General features: G+C 45.2%; 1 protein-coding gene across 6 annotated transcripts in view; it reads right to left on the bottom strand.

Annotated features, from left to right (window-relative positions):
• Window positions 1-24,980, bottom strand: part of VANGL1 (VANGL planar cell polarity protein 1) — a 48,243-nt gene that overhangs the window by 12,281 nt on the left and 10,982 nt on the right. For all 6 annotated transcript variants that reach the window (XM_017814830.1, XM_017814832.1, XM_017814829.1 and 3 more), the window contains exons 3-5: window positions 24,394-24,520; window positions 20,623-21,230; window positions 864-997 (exon numbers count right to left, since the gene is read on the bottom strand). In XM_017814830.1, the coding sequence (XP_017670319.1) occupies window positions 864-997; window positions 20,623-21,230; window positions 24,394-24,520 (869 nt within the window). The remainder of the gene's footprint in view (window positions 1-863; window positions 998-20,622; window positions 21,231-24,393; window positions 24,521-24,980) is intronic.

The raw sequence follows: 24,980 nt of genomic DNA, 5'->3' as shown, positions 1-24,980 counted from the left end.
GTATGTGCCTTACCACATTTTGTCACAGATTTCAGCCATTCTTCACCAAAAAAGCTTCTCTACATAACTTCAGCTCTTCCCAAGGAATGTCACTTTCATAAAGGCTGCTGGGCACACCCTGCTTATCAAGCCTGGCTTTCACTGATAGGGTTTGAGAGTGTCAAATGATTAAGTCCAGTTTTCACTGCTTTGAGCATCCAGATATCCATCCATCCTCCCACGGGCTTCTTTAAAGCCCTGAAGTTTGAAAGCGGTTTGTAGAATTGCAAAGCTCAACGGGGATAGTTATCTGTCTCTGAATTTCCATGAACTGCTTAGCATCACGATGATTTGGGAGCATGGCCACGTGTAAGCCAGGCATAGCTAATTTAGTGCTAAGCCTGCAGGCTGACAAGCACTGAGAGCATTGCTTTCATCAGCAGCTGATGCTTAGACTGTTTCCTCTTCCCACATTGGTATCAACTGCCTTCACTTTCCTGAAGGCTTCATGTGGAAACGGAATAATAAGTGACTGGGGAACTCATTTAGGTTAAAAGTTGTGTTTATTGTACTATCACAACTAAGGAGATGACCCAAGGGTGACAAAAAGCAGAGGCTGCCTAAGACAAGCAGTGAAAAGTGCTTATCAAGCCACATGATAATTTGGCCATTTCACCTGGCAAAGACAAAAGCCTCATTGTGGGCTAAACACATCTGTAAAGTCGTCTGGAACTGGCAAACTCAGGACTGTTAGGAAGATTTCCAGCAAGAGACAAGACTTTGGCAAAGCAAAAAGGTGAGAATGTGTGCATAACAAAGCATAAAGCCAACCCAGCCCCTCCCCATCCCACCCATTCTCAGTGACTACATTTCACCTCACCTACCATCAACATTGTAGACTTTCAGGCCAGCCATGTGCTTGGCTGCTCGTGATTTGGAAGCTGTTAACAAGGCTGGGTTGTAGACTGTGAAATCTCTGTAGTAATTTTCCAGAACCACCAGCGCAGCTCGTTGGATGCTAGGGAAAGAACAAAAAACAAAGCAAGACAAAGTACCTCAGATTAAAACAAGCTCTTTTGCTTCTGTAAAATGCTCAAAAAAAGAAAAGAAAGAAGAAATAGTCACATTAGTTGGAAGAGGGTTGTCCCACCTACAGAACTGTGCAATACACAGAATATTAATTACTCTCTCTAGGACCTGAATTTCATTTGAGATGCAAGAGAAATGCCTCTGCCCTCATATTAATAGGAGAATGACAGGAAATCCCTAAACAAGGGCAGCACATGAAGTGAAGCACTAGGCTGACTGCAGTATGGCAAATTACAGAACTAGAGCTCAGCCTGCCTCGGCAGTACAATCACTGTGCTGCAGAGACCTTGCTCAGGCTGAAGATCAGAACACCACAAGGGTTTTGGTGTAGCTGGCCAGCCGAGATGGAGAGACCAGCTCAGGATGGATGCTTTTGCCTTTGAGTCATTTCCAGCCGCACCTCACAGCTCCTCAGATCTCCTCCATCCCAGCACTGACTAGAGTGCGATCTCTTCAGCTTTCACAGCAAGATAAGATCGCTGCCTGAGGAGTATGACTGCCAGAGACAGATTACCTCAGTATTGCTCGTTAAATCCCAGGCTAGGGACAAAATAGGGAGCAGTGACACTCCCTCCATCCCTTTGAAGGGATGCCTCCACATAAAATGATGACACATGGGAGCAAAACAAGCACACGCGCCAGCAGCAGGAAAGACTCAACCCAGAGGTATCTTCCTTTGCAATCATTTTGACAACAGAGAGAGAAATGTCTGTAGGCACTGTTACCAACAAATAGGACAGCACTTCAAAACAAGCCAGAGCTATGATGTTTAACACTGCCAATGCACACGTGGGATCCAGGACACAGCTCTCTCCCCGTTGCTCTGGCTCCCCGCCTCAGCGTGGCAACCGACTGGCAGCAGTATTCTCAGCAAATCACCAAGATCACCGATTCAGCCAACTGGAGTTTGCCAAGGACTCACACTTAATATAATTTTTGTGAGTTCAAAATGAAAAGGGAACTGCCAACACATTTGTTGCCAGTGAATTTGTTGCCACTTCCCAACAAAGCTTCTCCTAAGGAAAGCAATCAAGTATTCTCACACGTTACAACATAAGAAGAAAACATTACAAGGATGGTAACGTGGGAAAATAAGACACCAACAAATTAAGACCAAAATTCAGTTCTCAGCACTACCACGGTGTGCTCCCAGAGGAGCAATTTAAGTTTTCCTGTTCCTTGTGCTAATATTAAACTTCTGCATCACACCCCAGTAATTTAAACACCCCCCCCATCCTCGATTCTCCGACTGTCCCCTCCCACTGATCAGTGAATTAAACACACATGCCAGTCCATTCAAGAGATTCTGAGAAAGAAGAACAAACCCAGACTTGTTCACTGTGTAGCTTCATCAGTCAGTATTATGGTACATGACCACACATTTGATTAGCTCTGTACCTATAAGATGATGAATTTAGCTTTTGAAGCAAATTCCATCTTTAGGACTCTTTGGTAGGGTCTTTTGCATCCAGCTAGGGCATCTTAAAGAAGCTTTACCTTTCAGGTGCCACTCCTTCATATTTCCTCATCTTAGGTTTGGTAGAAGCAACTCCACTTAAGCACTCAGCTGCTGATACGAGATAAAAAGCCACTTAACCAAGGAAACAATTTTCCTTTAATGAAGTAGTAGAGACTGACCCAGTGCCACACACAGAGACGCTAACACAGAACAAATGGAAGCTGTTTTATTTCTCCTGGCCATACTTCTGATTTCTACTGTGAATTTGCTGCAGCTTATAAACAAAATTTCATAAAAGAAGTCATGTGGCAGCAGCACACATCCCCTCTTCTGACTGCATTTAAACATGATCAAGTTTTTCCACGTCCGTTTCCCAGGAAGATAAAACTCCATAGACTTTCATCTCAAAACACGATGTTTGAAAAACTGAAAACAAGAAGATAAAAATGAACAGTTATACTCTGCTAATACACTGCACTCATTACAACCAGCATTGGAAGTTCCATCCCAGAAGTAGGAAATATTTGGGAGGTGCTCCACTGACCAGCTAGCTTTATTAGGACAAAACACAATGCATCACAGGAGACAATAATTCATTTTTATACATACACATTTTCCCTGGACCCCACAGACAGTATTATCATCAGGATGCCAGCCTTCCCCACCTAGTATCCCTTCCATCCCCTCATTAAATAACCTACCCCACCAATTCATTGGCACATAAAACAACATCCCAACACAATAACGTTTTATGTTGCAGCAAGCAACCATCATTGCCCTGAAAATTAAAGCCCAGGTACTTGCTGCTGATGCAAATCCAGTATAGGCTCAGTCCCACAGATGAGAAACCCCAATCACACAGAAGCTCTGCTCTCTGGGAAGAGAACTGTAATTAAACATCAGTTTCCAGAATTTCTACCAGCCCATTTCTGTCTCCCATGTAGTCCACCCTAAGTGTGCAGGTTAGAAAGACAGCTATACTGTGACTCTTCAAATCCTCTGTTACAGAAAAAAAAATTAAAGAGAAGAAACTGCAGACAAGAAAATTAGAAGCATTGCAGTAAGTCACAAGAAGAGTGAGGAGAAGGCTGAATCAGAGCCTTCTGGGCTGTGTTGCTCAATCTCTTCACCCACATCAAGGGGAAGCCTCACCCTGCACAGTGCAGGACAGCCAGCCCTGCCCCACGCAGGCGCTGCAAAGCAACAAGAAGCCCCCGCCCCAAACAGCCACAGCACCCCAAACACGGCAGAAGGGCTCCCCAATGCTCTTGTGCAACACAACACAAAAGAAGGAGGGTAATCACGGGCATACAAGCATGCAGAGCAGCCCGGACGAGAAAGCAGGAGCAAAGCAAAACACTAAGGAAGTCTGCTGTCTCCCAACACAAACTCAGGGCTTTTGGACTTTCCACTGCAGGGCAGATCCACTGCTGCCTTGTGAGCAAAGTGGAGTGGCTGTAGGAAGCCTCCTTTCCATCCACACTCCACCTCCGATGGGAATGGAAACTGGCAGCCTTCCCGAGGCCCACGGAAGCTGTTTATTTGCAGCAGTGTCTCGGGAAGAGTTCAGCACTGTGTCGGTCACTGCATTCATTCACCCCGCGCTTCAGCAAACAGGCTTTCCTTGCACTCACATCTTCGAAAGAATGGGGAGGGGCAGGAAGAAAATAAACAGAAAGTTTCGATACTTAATCACTTCCATGGAGAAGGTCAGAGTGAGGATCCTTCTCAGGTCCTGTCAAGAGGACCTGGAAGCCCAATAAATTTCAGGCACTGTAACAAGCTAACAGAACACGGGAAAACCGTATCATAGAAATCATCATAGAAAGTCTTGGGTTGGAATGGACCTTAAAGATCATCTAGTTCCAGCCCCACCCCACCATGGGCAGAGCACAAAAATCAGGACATAAAAAGCATTTTCATGCAACAGTTCAAATTCAAAGTTTATGACATGAGAAAAAAAATCTCTTGCACAGGTCTACTGGGAACACAGTTTTCCTTGTAGGCAGTATCAGTAAGGCTCTACACACTTTGTTGCTTTGCATTTTGTGTAGTTGGAGGGTGGGGCTTTTTTATTTATTATTTTTACTCCCCCGAAAAAAGCCATGCCACAGCATGCTGCCAAAAGGGAAAGCAAACAAACAGACCCCACAGAAGCATGGGGTACCTCAGTGGCATCTGGCAGCGGAGAAATGCAGAGTCCTTCACAAACAGTAATGAATTAACTTTTACAGGGCATCCAAGGAAGCGGAGGAGGGGACTATGTGACACAAAGGCAGCAACTATTTTTTTTCTCTCAAAAAGCTAAGTCAGGAGGAGTTTTGTGTGAGTACTTGCTACTAAAGAGACTTGAATATTTGAGGTCTTGCCATTCGCTGCAACTCAGAGGCCATTTTGACTTTTTATTTGCCTTCTGTGACACAACTACACCAATACTGGAATTGGCTTTTTTTAGAGGATTTACAGGAAAACAAATCCAGTATAACAAGTGTTATACTGAAGCAAAGCACAAAGGAAGAAGCCTGTTTTAATCAAAATACTAGCTTTGGACACTGCTGGTTTCTAGAAAAAGGGTTTTGAGTTTGCTGAAGTGGTGGGAAAGAGTTAGTACAAAACCAAAAAAATCAGGAGAAGAAAAAAAAGATTAAAAATTGAAGCCACACCCCTATGCCCAAAATTGCCACAGGACACACTGAGGTGAAGCCCAGAAGGCTGCAGCACCTGTCACTGACATGGTTTTACCAGCTTTGTACTTTCCTGCTAAGCTAGAAATGTAGCCTGTCATGGTACTATACCAACCATCAGCTAGACATTGCTAATCATCTAAGGAAGAGGAGTGCCCCATGCTTTTGCAACAGATATATACACACATCCAGAAAGAGCTGAGCTGTTTGCTACCAGAGCATCCTTGCCATGGATGCAAATCTTGCAGCATCAGGGTTTAGAGTGAGCCACACACCTAAAACACACAGGGATAGTCAGAGAGGCTTGATGACTGCTGTGCTAATTGAGGGCTGGGGAAGCCTGGGGTTATTTAATCAAGTGGTTCCCAACACAGACTCCTCTCCTCCAAACAACATTTTTTTAACATTCTTCAAAACAGACACAGCATCAAAACAAGCCAAGGTCTCTGGGCACATAAAATCTATGCCACAGCCAGCTGGGAAGTTTGGCACCTCAAAGAGCCAAGAAAGGATTGCACAAAGCAGCCTTCCACACAGAGCTGGCTTTGCCTTACCAGCTGTCTCCAGTCCATTCTACAACTGCATCAAGCTTATCTAGTGCTAGAGATGCTGAGCTCTCCTGGAGTGCTGAGCTGCTCATCCACAACACTTCTTACTCCCCAGCAGTGCTGTCAGCTCACACCCAACAGACTTCTGTGCCTTCTCCTACCTTACAATCACATCTCCCTCCTAGAAAATCCCCTTTCCTTCTCATACTCTTTTGTTAGAGCACTGATGCAGAGCGGGGGCTCCAGTGTCTGGACCTTCATGTTTTATTGTTTTTCCAGAGCAAAGTCACTAGGACTGAAGCCTTAGAAATAAAACTGGAAATAGACAATTGAAGGTCAAAATGCTTCCCACACCAACATTCCTACTGAGAAGGTATTTCTACCATCCTCTACATAGACTTGCTTTCCTGCTCTGCCTACCATAGTATGGGTGAGGTCAGCACAGGCTGCCCAGACAGATGCCCCCTGGGCAGCACTCCCACACCAGGGGCCCTGAGCTGGTAGAATGAATGGGATTTGGTACTCGCTGTGCTTCCCAAGCAACACCTTGGAGCGAGGCTCCTGAGAGGACCAAGGTCATGCAGAAGCACTATGCAGTGCTGACAGTAGCACCAATGCCTTAGCTACAGTTTTGTCCTCTCTAGTAAACAGAGCCACAGTCAGATCTCAGCAGAGATGCCAAGACAAGGAATTTCTTTGGCAGCTGCGGCCAAACAAGCAGAGCAGAAAAATGCCTTTTGATCGTTGTAACTACAACAGCATTTCAGTTTGGTACACTCAAGAGAACAGGACCGCAGCCCTTAGGAACAGGAAAACCACATTTTCTTGTCAGACAACCACAACTGAAGTCTCCACTCGGCTAAGACAGGCAAGCACAATCCTCACCCTCTCTGGAACAGGCATCAGGACACATCAAGTTTGTTTTAGATACTTCTGGCATTTGGTGAGGCAGGGAGAAGAATTCGCAAGGTCAAGCCTTTATGAGGGAAGGGAAGGAAACCTTGGCATAGTAACAGGTTGTCACTGTGATGGCAGCACATCTGCTGCCCCCAAGGAAGTGAACATCCATCCAGTAATGGCACAATTTATATAGAACCAAAACACACACCAGGTTTGTCCCACAGCTTTGCAGTGACCAGTCTCCATCTGTTCTCTCCCCTTTTTTCAAAAACATGAAAATAAAAGAATGGGAATTTAAAGTGTGTCATCATCTATCTCCAAGAGTGGACATCTGAACAACTGTCACAAGAATGCTGGAAATTTAAAGAAAGCACCAGCCCAGGTTCTAGCTGTAGATCTCCCCTTTTCTGCCCTGTGCTGTCCAAGACACAGTGCTCTTCAACAGATACCCCATGACAAGTCTCATGTTCTGCAAGACAAAAACCAGAACCCAACACACCAGCTGAGTGACACAACAGATCAACTGCTGATGTAGAAGGGATTTCAACATACAAATTTTCTGAATGAGAGGAGGAGAGCAGGATTCATTTTCAGGTTGGGTTTTTTTCGTCTGTTTTCCTCAAAAGCAGTCTAGCCAAAACCCTCCAATACGGGTGAAAAAGAAAGACTCCAAGTCTACTACTAACGTAGCTTTTACATTTGAATCTTTTAATTTGGATGAGAAGACGTATTTTTTTTAAAAAAAGAGGATTTTATAGGAGGGTATGACCAAAATTGGGGTTTGGGGGGAAATCAACTCCTTTACATCATACAACCCAAACAAGCTACTTATTTAAGCCTTCCTGAAGAACCCTATAAAAGTATTCCCTGGCCAGTACTAAGATGATGCTGCTACAGAAGTACAGAGCACTAAGTTTTAGCAAGCAGCTATAAAACCCCAGTAAACCCACAGGCATGCTCCCACTGCAATTCTCCCTCGGAGAAACTTCCAAGCCTGATACTTCAGGAAGTTAACTGGTCTTTAGGGTACCAGTACACAGGCTGAATGTTTTCCCAAGTCACCTTTATTGGTATGACTTCAAATTCTGATGAATGCTTTCCCAACAGCCACACTTGCCCTTGCTTCCACTTCCAACACCTGAAGGTGACTAGCAAAAAAACCCCAAGACACCGCTGGTAACATATAGTGAGGAGGAAGAGGAGGAGAGCTCAATCCTCACTTGAAGAGTGGTCCAAAAGGTCCAATCATATGACTTACCAGGAAAGGGCAGTCGCTGTGTTGAGGTCAGATGCTGTGACAGCACCACACTTCTCTTCCTCAGTAAGAGAGTGAACATTTAATTTCACAGTATACAGTACTAAGGGAAGCAAAGATCACAAGGACACTTATTACCTCCAACATCATATTCAACAGATAGAAAATGGAATAAGCTGCAATAGCCTAAGATGAGCTTTAGAAACAATGGAGGTTCTGGAGCACCAGAGGAGCTTCCTATGGAAGGCAGGGGACTCTCTTCTCAAGAAAAGAAAGATTAAAGCCCTTGCTGAGCCTAAGCTTCTTTCCAGGATCGCTGCATACGATTCTAGGATGCCTTATTGCAATGGGTCAGCCTAGGTAACCAGCCTTCCAGCCCCTCATGGAATAGCAAAGGGGAGTTTGTTAACTTGTGGTAGAGATCCGTTGCACCAATTGCCTCAGCCCACCCGCTGGGATGGGTATGTGAATCTACAACAAAAGCAGCTTCAGGAGCTGCATCTGAAAGAGCAGCTTGTGAAAGCCTAAACACATGGTGCAACAAACTTCTCCCCCAGAAGGCTGAGGAAGCCACTGCCAGGAGAACAGGCTCCAAAGCAAACCACCCGCATCTTCTTACACCAAGACCACCTCCCCAGGGGGAACTGTGTGTGTGGGGAGGTATTGCCAAGTACTTACTCACCACACAGATACCTTGCAGAACCACTAAATCCAAATGGTATAGCTAATGTATTAGCCAGTGCACAACAGCAGCTTTCAGGCACTCACAACTTGAGCTGGATTTTAATCAGTTCCTCAGACACCAATAACCACATGCAGATGCCTCAACAGCTCTCAAACTAGAGGCACCCACTGCCCTTTGAACACATACAGCGCATTCAAACAGGCTACCTTCTCATCACACAGAAAGTGAGCACTTGCTACCAGCATCTCATTGCCCCAGGGTCTGCTGTAACACAGACAAGAAAGATGAGAGCAAAGGAGCTGCCTGTGCCTGGCCATGTACCTGTCATGTCCCAGACACTGAACCAAAACAACACCTGGCCAGACATCCACACCTCAAGCCCAACCCACCACCCTCAGGAGCCACTAGTATGTTCAGTCAGACCTGGAGAGCAGCAGCTATTGGATCCACGAGCTAGAACTCAGAAAGGGGCTTTCCAAATGCACCACTAGCACAGCAAGCATTTGCCTCCATGACTTGGTTTTGCAAAGTGTCGGGGTACCCTCAGGGGAGCTAGTGAGAATACTAACTTGCTTATTTATAAGAAGAAAGAAAAAAACCAAACAACCAAAATAAAGCCACCAACTACTGTCTGCTTACACTAAAGTGAAACCAAAGCTGTAAAAGGTTTCCTTCATCTATTGAGCAAACTGGCAGTTTGGGAACCGGAGCAGTGAGAGCACAAAGTGGACAACTTAAGTGAAAAGATGAGAAGAAGCTGCTGCTGAGCTGTCCCCACAAACCTGCACAGTGTGGTGGACACGTGCACACCAGAAAGACACGGGTGTCAGAGCACAGACAAGTTGCTTCCCCAGGAACCTGTGGGTGTTGCGTCCAGCTGCCAGCAGTCCAAGAGGATCCACTTGTCTGCTCCCAACTCAACGCAGACCCGTAACCAAATTCAAGGAGTCAGGGACACTTCTAAAGGCAATCTTACGTTTAACACCGCCACAGTTGAGCAGACTATTGAGGCCAAGGAGCCTTGTGGAACAAGATCTGCATGGCTCAAGACAATAATTTAGAGAATCCAGTCTCACAGCTGGAGGTAGGACTCTACACCAAGCCCAGAGCAATAAGCTGCCATCCATTTGGTACACGTTGTCCAGCTCTGAATCTTCAGAGACATGTCCTGGGGTGCCCAAGACCTATCCTTCACGCTTGAGCCACGGTTGGTCCCTTGTAGATCAGCTGGATAGGGGAGGAGAAGCAAGGACTGGAGGTTCTCCTTTCCCCAAGCTCAGCAGAGGAGCACACTTTTGAAGACAGAGCTCTGCACCACAAAGGAGTGCTCCTGCAGGCTGCTGCAACTCATGGGCACTGTTGCCTTCATGCAGGCAGCAGTATGACTGCTTTCTGTGAAACAGAATCACAGAATCATTTAGGTTGGAAAAGCCCTCTGATATCATTGAGTCCAACATTTTCACCATCGTGTCAACTAAACCACAGCACTAAATGCCATATCCAGTCGTTTCTTGAACACCTCCAGGGATGGTGCCTCCACCACCTTCCTGGGCAGTCCATTCCAATGATTGACAACCCTTTCCATGAAGAAATTCCTCCTGATGTCCAACCTGAATCTTCCCTGACACAGCCTGAAGTTATGTCCCCTCATCCTGTCCCTAGTTGCCTGGGAGAAGAGGCTGACTCCCACCCCTGCTACAACCTCCTTTCAAGTAGTTGTAAAGAAGCAGTTGTAGAAAAACCATCTCTGCCATGAGAGGGTTCCCTCACCCCCATAACACCTCTCCTCTGTCACCACAGACCTTCTTAAGCACCAGAAGGACAGTTAGAAAGACTGCAGAAATTAAGCCGGGCAACATACCCCAGGAAGAAAAATACACACACAAAACTATAAGGCTACATAGATAACAGATATAAATTACCAGTTCCATCATTCAGATCACTGTGCAACTAGACAAGATTTCTTTGGGAGGGGTGAGGAAGGATCTGGCTGTTGTCAGGATTTTTTTTTTTTTTGCAGCAGCATTAGTTTAAGAAGTGATGTGGAACTATGATCAAACACATATGTAATTGAGGGGTGTAATGACTATTTCTGAGGGAGGTGTAACATCTTTCAAAAGTTTCTACACATATGAGGTTATACTTAGGATTTAAGGAGTTTCAAACCAGCTGGGGGGACAGGGTGACAATGAGGTGTGCTTTACCCTCTGAATACAGGAGTTAGGAGCAAGACCAAGAGTTTACCCTGCATGTAAGAGTGAGACGGGCACTCGGTGCAGATACAAGGGATGAAATACCAGACACTCCCCAAGCCCTGAGCTGCAGGGAACCCATCAGCTTCCAGCTCGAGCTTGTGCCCCGCTCAAGCACCTAGGAACTCTGCAGAAGTTAGCAATATATGATATCCTGGATTACCATCTCCAGGCCCTGGGAGCAGCATAATCCATGACAGCAATGCATTTCCTCTTCCCAACATACATGCATGCTATGACTCTGATTAGTCTGAGCCTCAAATAGGAAAAAAAAAAATGCAGGAACTGGCAGGTATGGCAAGTTCATAAGAGTCTGTGTTTTCAAAAGATAATTTAAAGCCTGTTCACGCATCAAATAAGGCCAGTGTTTAGCCAAAGCATTCTTTAAGCTACATTAATAGTTATGAAGTAACTAAGGGTGGGGCTTTTTGTTACTAATTTTTTTTTTGAGAGGGGGAGAAGGGGTTGGTTGATGGTTTGGGGTTTTTTTAGGTGAAAGCTAAGAAACAGAACTTTAATTCCAAGGAAACAAGAGAAAGAAAGTGTTCAAAGCTCCTACAGGTAGCAAAACTTCAGTGCTGTAACAGGACTTTACATCTGAATGCTGCTACCACAAAATATCAGTATTCAGCCCTTGTTCCCATAGCAGCCTGGTAGGGTGCTCTCTCAGGAAAGAGGACCACCTCTTACTTGACCCCCAGCAGGGGATGGGATTAACTTTGAATGAGGTTGTCATTTGAGTCAATAGAGCAGCTTTAACTTGTTCTAGGATTTCTCTCGAAACACCTCGGAATGTTATTCTCTTGCAAGCCTATGCAGACAGGCCTCAAGAGGCAGCATCAGTGTTAGCCACTAACAGTCCTTTGCACATAAAGGAACATCAGCTCCCAAAATACAGCTCAGTTCCTCCTGCACAGATCCCCCAAACCACAGGGTATGCCCCACAAAGCTCCACCCCAGCAAGCTTTGCACAAGCAAGAGCCACCTCATTTTACAACCAGCACTCAGTAACCCCACAAGCAGCACTGAGGCCACAGGGACATGATCTGCTACTCCAATCTGAGATCAAAAACACAGCCCCAACACGGATGCAGACGAACCTCTACCAGGGCCTCAGAAGCACAAGCCAGAGCCAGCAGCCTGCAGCCCCCAAACCACAGCCAAGGTCCTTAGTGCTGTGCTAGGGGTCTGTTCTGCTGTCAACCAAGGAATAGCTCTGTAGGCTGATGTCCCCACTTGACCTGAACTGTGCAAAGGAAATTTAAGCACAGAAGTTCATTTAACAGAACCGTGTGCTGGAGGGGGAATCCAGATATTAGTGAAAATATTGCCCTCAGTTTTGTAGCCATAAATAAAAAAATGATAAAAAAATACTCTTTTACTACCACACTGATCCCTATTAACCCCTCCTTATTTCTTCAATGTAGGGTCAAGTATTAGCTTCCAGTTTTCTTGGATATTACTTGGTTGTGCTTAGATGAGAACTGTAAATTCACAAGTCCTTGCCCTTTTAACAAAAAGCGAGCCTACTCCTTTCCCCCACAGGGCACACAGCTCACTTCTTTGCAGAATATTTCATCATTCACCACAAGAAACAGATGTCAAAGGTTGAGGGGGTGGATTTTTTTTTTTTTCAGCATTTGAAGATAAAAGTACCTTCATGGCCACAAAATTTGTTCAGCAGCTTAGGGAGACCATCTGTCTCTGTGGGTGGTACACACAGGCACTTTGGAGGGCATGGACAGCAGGGGAACAGAAATTCCACGACAAACCCTTAAAGTGCAGGGTAGGGTGGAGTTCTTGTAGTTCTGGGCAGTGTTGATTTTGAAAGACAAACCAACAAGAAAGGAAATCTCTGCAGATGAACCCAATGGCATTTCCCCCGCACCATCTCTTTCAGAAGGATGAAGCCTAGCAGCTCCTTTCTGGGGAGCAATTAATATCGAACTAGCCAGGTGGATTAATAATTGACAGTGAGCACTTCACTTACAAGTAGGCTTGTAAACTTTTAAAGTATTAAGTATTCCAAAAATGTGAGACCGCTCCAGGGTATAACGATCAGCCCGCACTACTTGCCCTTGCTGCCTGATGCATCTGCAGGAGCTCAGATACAACTGGTACCTGGGCTGTGGTCTAGTATACTCAACTCAATGCTCCTCCTCATGAAAAGGAGAGGAGAGGTAGTATGTGCACAAGGGGTGCAGGGGGTGATCAAAGACCAAGATCAAGGAAGGTAGGAGAGAAGGGTAGAAAGATGACAGTGGGCACTTCATTTCTCTGAGCTCTCTCACCTTTATCAACACTAGGAGCAGCTCCATGTGTAAAGCCATATGTAAAATCTGAAAAGTGCATGCTAAAAGGTAAGAGGCTAGAAAAACATGCTCCTTTCAGAAAAGCAGAGTCCTCCCAGGCTTTGGAGACAGACTTAACCACATCAGAAACTCCCAGACGAGTTGTGCATGTGGTCAGATACACGCACATCCTAGACTTTCCCCTCACCTCCAATGAGGAGTACCTGGCATTCCTGGAGCTTGCTGTTCACTTCTGTCACAAACAAGCACCCTCTTAATGAGGTGTTACTCTGACCCAAGCAATAAGTCTTAGCTGAACTTTGCTGGCAACGCACCCCATACACCACCAAACAGACCCTTGTAAAACAGAACAAGGCACCATTGCCATAACTCATCTGGAACATCAAAGGAGACTGCTTCCTACTCAGCAAGGAACAGCACACATTTTTTTCAGAGGCTACTGGAAAATCCCTTTTGCAATTCCAGGTACCCTCATGGCTAGAGCAATCAGATGACCTGCTCTCTGCAGCACTATCCTCCAGAGGCGAGGCAGCAGACACAGGCAGGGAGGAAAGGTATGGCCTGTGACTAAAAATGGTTAAGAATGTGGTTGGAAGTCTCTTCCCATTAAGTCATTACTAGTTCATCTGCAAGTCAGACCTTCCTTCCCTACTCCAAGGCTACCGCAAAGGGTGTTTTCAAAGGTGCTAATGCCTCAACTGCCAGTGCCACACAACTGTGAACAGAGTTCTGCAAGATCAGGAATGGGAGCACGGAGAAGCAGCCTAGACGCAGAGGTGATGAGTTGCAAAAATGTGGTTGTAAACACCCAATTATGTGAAGTGCTGCTGAGAAGACACTGGCTTGGGGGACACCAGTCTGACACCTCTCAGTGGTAAAGAAGCTGCTCTGGAGGAGACCCCTCATTACTTCAGGAACTTCACACCTGCAGATGCAATTAACACCCATTTAGCTGGCTATCCCAGAACTTCTTGGGACAGGAGACTAATCAATGCTGGTGCTCATCACATTTGGGATGAGGACACACAAATTTGCATCAGGATGCCTTGAACTGATTTCAGAACAGAGAAAATGTATTTGGGAACAAGTCTAATTTCACACCGGCTGAAGGCTCCTGGCGACAGAGCTGCTCTGCAAAGGCATTGGAACACGCTGTTGTAGCAAGCTCCTGTAATCAAGGCAGCAGGGCAGTTAATAAGATGTTTTGCTACAGAACGACATAAAAACTCATCAGCTCAATCTCTTTCATCAGTGTCTATCACTATGAAGGATGATGAGGGTTGAAGAAACCCCAAAGAGAAAGGTGAGTCAGTGTAATTCCTCCGGTCCTTGGGAACACAGACCAACCAAACAGCACACAGGGTAGAAGGATGAGCCCTGAGTGCCTCCAGCAGGATTTAGCTGGGCAGGTACAGCACTGCAGTAGTGTGCTTCTTCTGCAGTCCCACTTCTGACTACCCTACTGGAAACAGTGTATGTAGGGGATCAGTCACACTATGAATGACCAATGCAATTAGACACACATTATGAACTTCCTTCAGCAGAAAACAGCAAGATTTCAGCAGCTCTTGCCTCAGGGAAGAGATCCAGCGGCCTAAACCCACGGGTAGGCTGATATATTTCCACACTAGAAGCAGAAACAAAGGTGTCTATATTCCATGGAAGCTTTCCTTTTGAGCAATAGGAAGATTTTAGGACAGTATGACACAACTCCAGGCAAGAGCACTCTGTGAAGTTCAAATGTTGACCCTGTGCTCTTCATTTAGAAAAAATTCATTCCGGATATGTGGGGGCATATTTGAGCAACAAGATCAGAGGCTTACAAATGCAGGCCAGAGTATGGAGAAGCTTATTGCTACTCCTTAGCCCTCCACACACTCCCTCACTAGTGAACCCAGTCCCAGTGGCACCAAAGGACACTGACAAGAGAGCACTCATCAGATTAAATCAGTAATACTGACAGCCTAGAGATCATAGTTTTCTAAGCAACGAGTTCAACAGATAAAACCCAAAGGAGCTGAGTCGAAAGTGGCGTCACCTTCCACCATGCAATTCTGTTTCAGCTCTGGTTTGTATTAAGGATAAGGGTTCATGCACCATCTAAGAAACAGCTACACTGCTGCCTCCAGTTCAGCCGGGAGACAGGCTGAATGCGTTCCCCTTCCACTGAACATGTCTGCATCTACTTCCTTTTGTGAGTGTGTGCAAGCCACTAGGTTTCTCAACAAGGTATTGATAGTTCCTGCAGGGAAGGTACAGGCTTTTCAGACAGGTACATGATTTGAGGAAGCAGCTGCTCCTTTCCTGGATTTTTAAATCAAAGTTCAGCAAACATCCACACAAATGGAGATGGCTAACAGGGGTACAAGGAATTCTCAAGAATACCTTTACCATACAGAACTGCTATTTCTGAGTACTAAGTTTCTCTCGATTAGATTGACAGAGCATCAACCAGCTCACAGACATCTGCAAAAGCTATACTCTGATTCCAAAGGCATACAGAGGCTTCCCCATCAGCTGGTTCATAAAAGGCAAGCCCATGCCAGAAAGGAGGACAGTGTCCTGGTTTTCTCTAGGATTGAGTTAATTTTCCTCCTAGTACCACTGATGTTTTGGTTGTTGCTAAGTAGTGCTTACTTTAAGTCAAGGACTTTTCATTTTCCCATGCTCTGCCAGTCAGTGAGGAGTTGCAAAAGAAACTGGGAGTGAGCATAGCCAGGACAGCTGACCCAAACCGGCCAAAGGGATATTTCATACCATAAAACATCATATCAACTGGGGGGAACTGGCCAGGAGCCACAGGTTGCTGCTCAGGAATAGGTTGGGCAGCAGTCAGTGGGTAGAGAGCAACTGTATTGTACATCACTTACCTTTCTTGGGTTTGATTTCTGTCTCCCCCCTCTTCATTACAACTGTTTTATTTTTTCATAATATAATTAGTATTATATTTTACATTACTTAAGTTATTAAACTGTTCTTATCTCAACCCACAGGTTTTACATTCTTTTCTGATTCTTGTCCCCATCATACAGTGGGGGGGGGTGTGTGTGTGAGACTGAGCAGCTGAGTGGTGCTTATTTGCTAGCTGGGTTTAAACCACGACAGCAAAGCAGACCGAACAAAGCTCTCAGTACTTTATATAGCCCCAGACAAGATGAACTATCACGGCCCTGTTTCTCATATCCCTGCTGCAAGGATGAACAAAAGGGAGAAGGACCCACTCTCAGATATCTCTAACCTCAGAAAATCAAGACTGTACTGTAGCCCAACTTTCAGAAACGTGTAAGATCAGTAATTACCACGTGTTACAAGCCATTCATTTTCTTGAGCTGTCTAGACTAGCAAAGCTCTAGGGTGGGGAAAGAGTTTTCACTGGAGAGGAAAGGAATACGTTTAGCACCCTAACTAGAAAAAGGAGGGTTTTCTCCGGCAAAATCCTTCCTACACAGTTTCTGAGCCATACAGACAAGTACTGAACTGTGGATGACAGGCATCATCAGAGTCCCTATCTGTAGGGACAAACCAAAGCCTCAGCTGTAAATCCAGGCCTCAGCCTGCAAAACTATCAGCCTTTCAACTGAAAAGTTATCTGCTGCTGTGCTCCCCCACCTTTGTTTCCCTTTGTTGTTGCTTTCAAAAGTCTCGAGACAGCATTCTCACCCAACCTCTTGCATTTTCCCAGGCTTGACCTTTCTTGAATATATACTGCTCCCTGCTCTTTATCCATACATACTACCATAAAGCATTTGCCCTGCATGACAACCCTTCCTACCAGGAGCAGCAAAGCAGTCAGTGAGCTGAGACTTGGCACCACACTCATTGGGACTCCTATTTAATTTTTAACTCCCCCTCCAAGCTCCTGAATTGATGCCAAAGGGAACGATCATTTTGGCAGTCAAGTCTCCCAGAAGAAAAGTTACAGCCAAAGTGCTGGGGGTGGGACCAAACCAGCCTATTAATAGGCTGATTATAATATGAATTTGGGGAACTACTCCCAAACATGCTTACCCTCCTGGACCCAGGGCCCTCGGGGGTGGAGTGGAATACCTAACTCAGCACTTTCAAGTTTTTTTACTGCATTTGGAGCCAGGAAGGGTGGAAAATCCTGTCTGTACCCTGCCTCACAAAAACACAGTTTGCCAGAAGGGCGGCTGAGCTATTGTTTTCTTTCCTTCTCCCCCAGAAAGCATGCTCTCCTCATACTTCCACAGCAGCTCCCTCTGCCTCATCAGAAAAGATCTAGAATTGGAAAGCTTCCATCTTGGATTAAAAAGGTTGACATCAACAATTTTCCTGTCCAAAAAAAAAAAACCAACAAAACAGAGCTACTCCAAGAAGCAACACTGAACAAGATAAGATATCTCAAGACTCTTCTTACCACCAGCTTCTTCAGAGCATGCTGGATGCTGAGGAAGGCAAACTCCATGGATTGTCACTGAACAAAACTTCTAAGATATTTGAGAGCATGAAGAGACAAAAGGTTTTGATTTCAGGACACAGTCAGACTGCTGTACCTGTTAAAGCATGCTTCTTCCTTCCATGTAGCAGCTCAGGACCTCTCCAAGACCCCTTTAAAAATGCTGGAATGAGGCAAGCATGCATGGTAGCTAAGAGAGCCCAAAGGCAGCAACAAGTGGTATATGCCTATTTCTAACTCTAATGACAGTTCGAACACCCTCTCCATCACGGCCACAAAGCTGCTTCTCCAGTCTTCCTGAAATCCAAACTGTTCTTGCGTGTTTCCACACTTTCCACACCATTTCAGCTCCACGCCTCAGCCAGAGACTCAAACAGAGGCACAAGGTAGCCCCTTGTGACTTTGACTGACATTTCAACAACAAGCACGTCAAGACTTTCACAGAAACTCTGCAATATGCTGCAAAGATGTTCAAAAGTTTCATGTTTCATATAAACATCTCACAATCCTAAGACTTTAGAAGCTGAAGGAGATACCAGTTACATTCAATTCTTACAGAGTTTGTCACATCCAAGCCACACTCTGTATCAAGATCAGAAGCTCTTACCATTTACACACAAGTAACACGCTTGTAGTGGGAGTAGGAGAGAGAACGAACTCTCCCTAAGCTGGGAGACCCTTGGGCACTGATCATACCTACAGTTTTACCTTTGCATCAGTAGAAATGGAAAGACATGCAGGCTTCAAAACACATGTCAATACACATTATACTGATTTGTCAGAAACTAAGGGAAAAGCAACAGTAGTTTACCATTATCAGACACGCTTGATGAGACTCTTCCATAACACAAGACACTGAAGCATCTCTGTGCTGCATGGCTTGGATTCAATATACCAAACACAACTGAAATCAGCTGGCCAACAAATGAGAAGTTACCAGTTTTCATACATCTCAGATTTCACCCTAGGTTTTACATCTCTTTGCTGCCCTATCATCACCCAAAACATTTCAAAAGCCTTGCTGCAAAGAGAAAATTGGACAGAATATTGTTTCTAACACACATGCTATTAAACATTTAGGCCTTGACTCTCAAGCAAATTCTTTGCCTCCACGATGGCAAGCTAGACATGCAGACTTTGGCAGGCATTGGATCTCAATTCCTCTAGCACAAACCCACAATTTACCACCACGCAACCAGCGAAGTCTCTCAAACCAAACCTGCACACTGTGTGTGTGTATATAGGTATATACATACACATACTGAGCTTTCTCTGCAGAGTTCACTTGTGAGACTGCCTCATCACACCTCAAGGCACAAAGCTGTGGCACAGAGGAACTCTTTGATAGTCATCTCTCTATCTTCCTGGTCTTAAAAGCTATGCTGGATCACTTACCACAGAGGAATTAAATTAAAAAGAAATGATTTCACAAGAAAATCAAATATTAGTTTATTTTTTTGAAATCCTGAAAGCGACCTTTTATTAAATCAATGGGAGCACTTCCATTACAGAAGAGGAGCACTCCTTCACATTTTACAGAGAAGGAAAATACAGGAGAGTCCAGACCTCGTTCATCCAAAAGGCCTCGAGTTCTTCCATTAAGCTAGAAACAATATCCAGGAGTCAGCTCCCAGACTTGAGCTTCAACCACTAAATCTGCTTCAAAGCAATTCCATTGCTAAGCTAATGGCTGCAGGAGACTATTCCTACATCCACTTAAACCAGCAGATGCTAATCTCTTCATCTGCCACAGAAACGCATGCCATAGGGGTCTGGACAGGATAAGCAGAACAGATGTTGAAGTGCACATACAGTCTGGGGAATCATCTTCAGAGCTCAGCTTCACAGGACACAGGAACTAAGAGATTTCTGGAGCGCTTCAGAGGACACAGGAACTAAGAAGATTGAGACACTGTCCTTTCTTGCACCATTGCTGAGGGAAGAATTAGAACCAGCAAGAAGGTGGAAGCAGGCATGCATATTTTGTACCTACAGATATTGCACAGCTCCCAGACAGTCCCAGATACATCTGACCCAGCAAACTGATCCATACCTAATGACAAAAAGAGCACCATGCTACAAAACCAAGCCAGGAGCAGCACAGTACTGCCAAAAAAAGCATCCACACGTGTCCCAGTACTCATTAAAATACTACTGCTAAATGCCTGAACTGCTGGGAGACTTTGGCTGCATCAAAGCAACTGCTTTAACAGAACTAAACACTATTTACCTCAAGTCAACACAAAACTGCAAAACACTGCCAGTCTTAAAAGCAGGGAAAGAGCCCCCAGTCACTGGAAGCAGCCTTCAGATTCCATGGGGTAGCTACCTGGAAAAGCCCTTCACGGTAGCCACAGCCTGTCACAGTAACAGGCTTCAAAGCACAAATACCTAAACACAAGTGTTTCAACTGCCCACAAAAGGCACACACGTGATCCAAACAACCACATTTGACCTGACCCAAGGGACTTTTACATAGATTCCTTGCAAGGGTCTTGCCTGCAAGGGCAATGAGGGAAAATGGGTATTTCCAACAGCACGCTGGATTGCTGAATGCTTTCTCACACAGGGACACTTGTTCCTTCAGCCCCTGCCACATGGACTGGCCTGCTGTCGGGGGCTCTGAATTATGGTCTCCACAGCCTGAAGGGCTGCTCTCAAAGCAGAGCCTGGCCCATGCAACCAAAAAGCACAAGCCAGACTCACAGCTCTCCACTTCCCTCCAATAAGGAGACAGGGTAAGAAGCCCAGAGAAGGATTTTGAAGATCTCATCAGGCGTAGCCCAATGACCATCCTAAGGTCGTAACATCAACTCTTTTCACTTACAGAAACGCACAGGACTCCTCTGAAGCGAGGACCACCTCTCCCACACTCAAAGAGGGGAAGAGAAGTTCAGTTTGGTAACTTCGGAGGGACTCTAGGATTCTTCTAGGGGAAGATTCAGAAACCAGCGATACCACATACTCAGAAGCAGTTGCTGCTTTGCGCTACAGCACAGTCACACTTATCTACGACGCTGGACCTCAAGGGCTTGTACCTACCTCAGGTGTCCCAGGCTGTAGTATCGTGACTCTCCGTCCGTTGACCGAACCACCTTGACAGTGAACATGGGCTGCAGCTGCCGCAGCTCCAGCAGCACAATGGCCAGGTAGTGAATGAAGAGCAGAGCATCCACCAAAGACACCGCGTACTGCACGATTCCTTGGTAGTTGGTGTCCTTCGAGTCCAAGATGCGAACGCCGTAAAAGAGCCAGTAGGAAAACACAAAGAGGAATATGAGGACCAGCAGAAGGGTCCGAAACACGAACACCCTTGGTAGATCTGCCTTGGGTTGGCGAAAAAAAAGAGCCCAGGTCCCAATCAGAAGAATGAGGAGTTTAAATGCCACAGAGATGAACAGTCCCTCACAGACAGTACCACATGGCTCCAGATCATCTCGCCACAGGATCTGGGGTAACAGAATGAAGGCAATGGGGGTAAGGAAGACTAGGAGTCCGAGAACAGCTGCCACTGTTAAGCCCAGGTAACGTTTGCAGTCCAACCCAACGCTGTCTTCCAGATCCTTACTGATCCGGGCAATGTCCTCCTGGGAAATACTGTGCTCAGAGGTGCCTGTGATTGCTGTCGTGGTCTCACCCCAGTTGTCATCCTGAGGGAGGAAGAGATAAATAAAAATAACATTGAAACAATCAGGCTACTCTTTCCAGGTGTTCCATTTTTCTTGCCTGGAATGATTGCTATGACAGCCTTAAGTCCCAGGAAAAATATATAGCAAAATCAACACCTTCAATATATTGAATAATCAACTCTGACAATTAGCAAAGGTTTGGAAACAACAGCATCCTGCCCAAACCAGTGACTATAAACATTAGGTGTTAAAAACCCCTAACTGCAGAGCAGGTAGCTCAGCTTCCTGTGCCACTCACTGTACCCCAGAGGTTCCTCTTCCAGCATGCTTAACAAGTAACACGATATAAATCTTGGAAACTGTAGTAATCATCAGTTCCCATGTCCAGGGCAAGGACTAGCATTCTTCCAGCCCACAAATTCTGCAGTGCAAGTGCACCACAAAAGCACCTGGAAGGGAAATTTTCATTTCAGCGTTTCAAGCCAGTTGTTGTTGTTGTTGTTACACAATCAAAAACATGTTCACACATTATTTTTCCATCCGTAACAGAAGCAACCACACCTCCAGCAAGTTCCTCCACTTCACTGTCTTTTATTCTCCTCTACAGTAGTACTGCCCTCAATAGCTGACAATGTAATAAAAGTTTAGTTAAACCAACAAATTACAGAGGATATTTTCAGGTACAGGGCTTTTAAGTTTAGAGGATCCTAGACTGCCAAGTAGCTCTGGTATTACAATCCAGGACATTGTCGGACGCCACTTATCCACAAAGAAGCTTACCTGAAACACAGTCACCACATAGGCAAGTTTCAGATTACATTACGTTTTCTGAAAGTCTCATTTCTTCCCTAGCTAGCATTAGAGAACTTCTGCAAGTTGGTTCTCCCATCCCACGATGCCTCCAATTACTCGTTCCTGCTGCTGGCAGAGCCAAAGAGTTAGACTGGCATGTATGGATTTGACTCACAGCTGCTGCTGGAGTGACTCATGCACATGAAGGCTCCTGATGCTTCCCACAAATGCAAGAGTGGCAAGGCATGTGCTTTGTTGCTTGGCACCTGACACCTTTGGAGCTGCAATGCTCATTCAGAACCAAAGGTTTTTTCTTTTCCTCCTACCCTCCTCAGTGTATCTTCTGTAGCCTGTGTCATTAATAGGATTTACACCTTCTCCCAGACTTCTGCAACTACACATCAAAACAATCTGTTTTAAAGACACAGGCATCATTTTAAACCTTTACTCACTTCTTTAAGAGCCAGAGGAAAGAGTCTTCAAGAGTCTTTGGGAAAGGAATAGACTGACGCAGCACATCTACTTTGAACAACTCTAGGGATTTAACTTCTAATGCACTCCAAGACATGAATACCTCCCATGCCTAGAGCAGTAGTGTTTTGAGGCAGACCAACCACAAATAGTCAGCATCTTGAATTAATATGAGAGGCTTTTTGAGTTACTTCTCACCAAAGCAGAGGCTCCAGAACAGATATCTGCATTGTAGCATGTCCCAAAAAGCGGCATATTCCTACCACATTTCCCTCTTTACCAGCATCGCCAGTAAAGCAATTTAAGCATGTCAACTATTTTATGTTTATGCATTAAATAGTTTTGCATAGTTTCATCCATTTGATGAGCTGCAAAATTGCGCAGAAAAGAGAAGGGACAGAAACCAGAGCAGCTTGAGGCTACAGCCCAGAAGACAACAGGCAACAGTCACAGTGTACCGCTTATAACTCTTCCCACTATAAGTGGCACAAGCAAAATTGTGCAATTATATGGAAACCATAGACTCATAGAATGCTTTGGGTTGGAAGGGACCTTTAAGATCATCTAGCTCCGACCCACTCCACCCCCCTCGCCATAATTAGGGCCACCTTCCACTAGACCAGATTACTCAAAGCCCCATCCAGCCTGGCCTTAAACACTTCCAGGGATGGGGCATCCACAACCTCTCTGAGCAACCTGTTCAGTGCCTCACCATCCTCACAGTAAATAACTTCTTCCTAATATCCAATCTACACCTTCTCTCTTTCAGTTTAAAGCCATTCCCCCTTGTCCTATCACTACATGTCCTTGTAAAAAGTCCCTCTCTGGCTCTCTGGTATGCTCCCTTCGGGTACTGGAAAGCCACGATAAAGTCACACCAGAGCCTTCTCTTCTCCAGGCTGAGCAACCCCACCTCTCTCAGCCTTTCCTCATAGGAGAGGAAATATGAGTCTAAATCTCCATTGGTACATGGTTGTTGGACCTAACTCAGTGCCCTCTGCTCCCTAAGAGAAAAGTCTGGTTCATGCATCAATTATTTTGCTTTGGTTTTAATTGAGTAGTTCTGTGTGAAAACAAGGGCTTAAAAATTCACCAGTGCCTTTAGAACTATTCGAAATAATAGCTGGGACTCGTGAAAACAAGCATCTGATTACAAAATACCAGTACATGAAGTGAGCCCACCAGTAGCTACATGAATACTGCTAAAGTACCACCATACACACTTTGGGTGGAAACTGCACAACAATATTTTTTTTCTAAAGGCAGAGGTGGAACCCCACAACTAAGATTTAACACACCCCAAATCCAGCTACGAGATACTGAAACTTCTTGCATTTTATGTCTTGCAGCATCAGCCATTCTTTGAAAATGAACATGCACCTTCATATCAACTAGTAGAGCAGAGAGAGCACTGGATCCATCCTAGGTACAATCTAAATGCAGCACTATTCTAGTCTTTATTTAACCCCATGTTCCAAGTTCACCCTCCTTCACAGCTATTTCACACTAGTTTTACAATTCCTGACTCCTTTCCATATTGGAATTCTGATTCTAATGTACTTTACATAAATACTTAGAGCAAATCCTGCTTAAAAACTAAAACATATATACAGGTGGAAAGGGTTGACCTGAATAATGCACAGTGAGATGACAGAAACAGATGTTTCTATAGAGCTTGGCAGATGACACTCTGGAGACAGAGGCAAATTAGTGCTCAAGGAGTCGTCACATCAGCACTGGTGCAGTCAAAAATAATGCTCTCAGAAAAAGACAAAACTATTTGCGACCTTGGCTTTGTGCATGAATAAAAGGTACCCATTAAACAGCACACAAGCAATGCTTTTTTCCTACTCATGAGCGAATAAGCCACGTGTTCTGCTCCACAAAACACACTCCATGTTTTCTTTCACAAGCTCCTTACCTGGCCCTCCTCTGCCCGAGAGGCATCATTCCCAAGGAGCGGCTCTGCAGGAGGTGTCTGGATAGTGACGGACTTCTCAGATCGACTGCCATCTTTGCTTCGTGGCGATTTGTGTCTGTCCCGACTCCTTTTTTCAAAGAGTGGAAGAGGAGAACAACATTACCAGTTACTGAAATGTGCTACAACTCTACCTGCAACAGGTGCCCTAAGCATTAGGTCATAGTCAAGCTTGCCCATCTCTTGATCAAATTTTACTCAATCTATGACAAAACACGCTTTAGAAGAGGTAGAGAGGGACCTTGCCCCGAGAGAAGCCTACAGCCTGGAGGCTGGGACAGACTACCCTCTCAGTGATAGGAGAGGGAAGGACAGGGGTACATGCCCACCACCTCACGTTCTCTTAAAACAGCATTGCATTCTCCAAGCAACTGGGAACTCCATTTGGGATCTGCTGGTTTACACAGTTCTCCGCCTACAATAAGCTGTCTTACAGGGACATGCACAGCTAACACAAGGAACTAATCAATACAGCTTTAGTTCCTTCAGTGTAGAGTCTTGTCATCTATGACCCGAACACTGTAGGACAA

This window comes from Lepidothrix coronata, unplaced genomic scaffold, assembly GCF_001604755.1.
Source record: "Lepidothrix coronata isolate B3197 unplaced genomic scaffold, Lepidothrix_coronata-1.0 Scaffold46, whole genome shotgun sequence".
Taxonomy (NCBI): Eukaryota; Metazoa; Chordata; class Aves; order Passeriformes; family Pipridae; genus Lepidothrix; species Lepidothrix coronata.
This window is presented reverse-complemented; position numbering and strand designations above follow the sequence as displayed.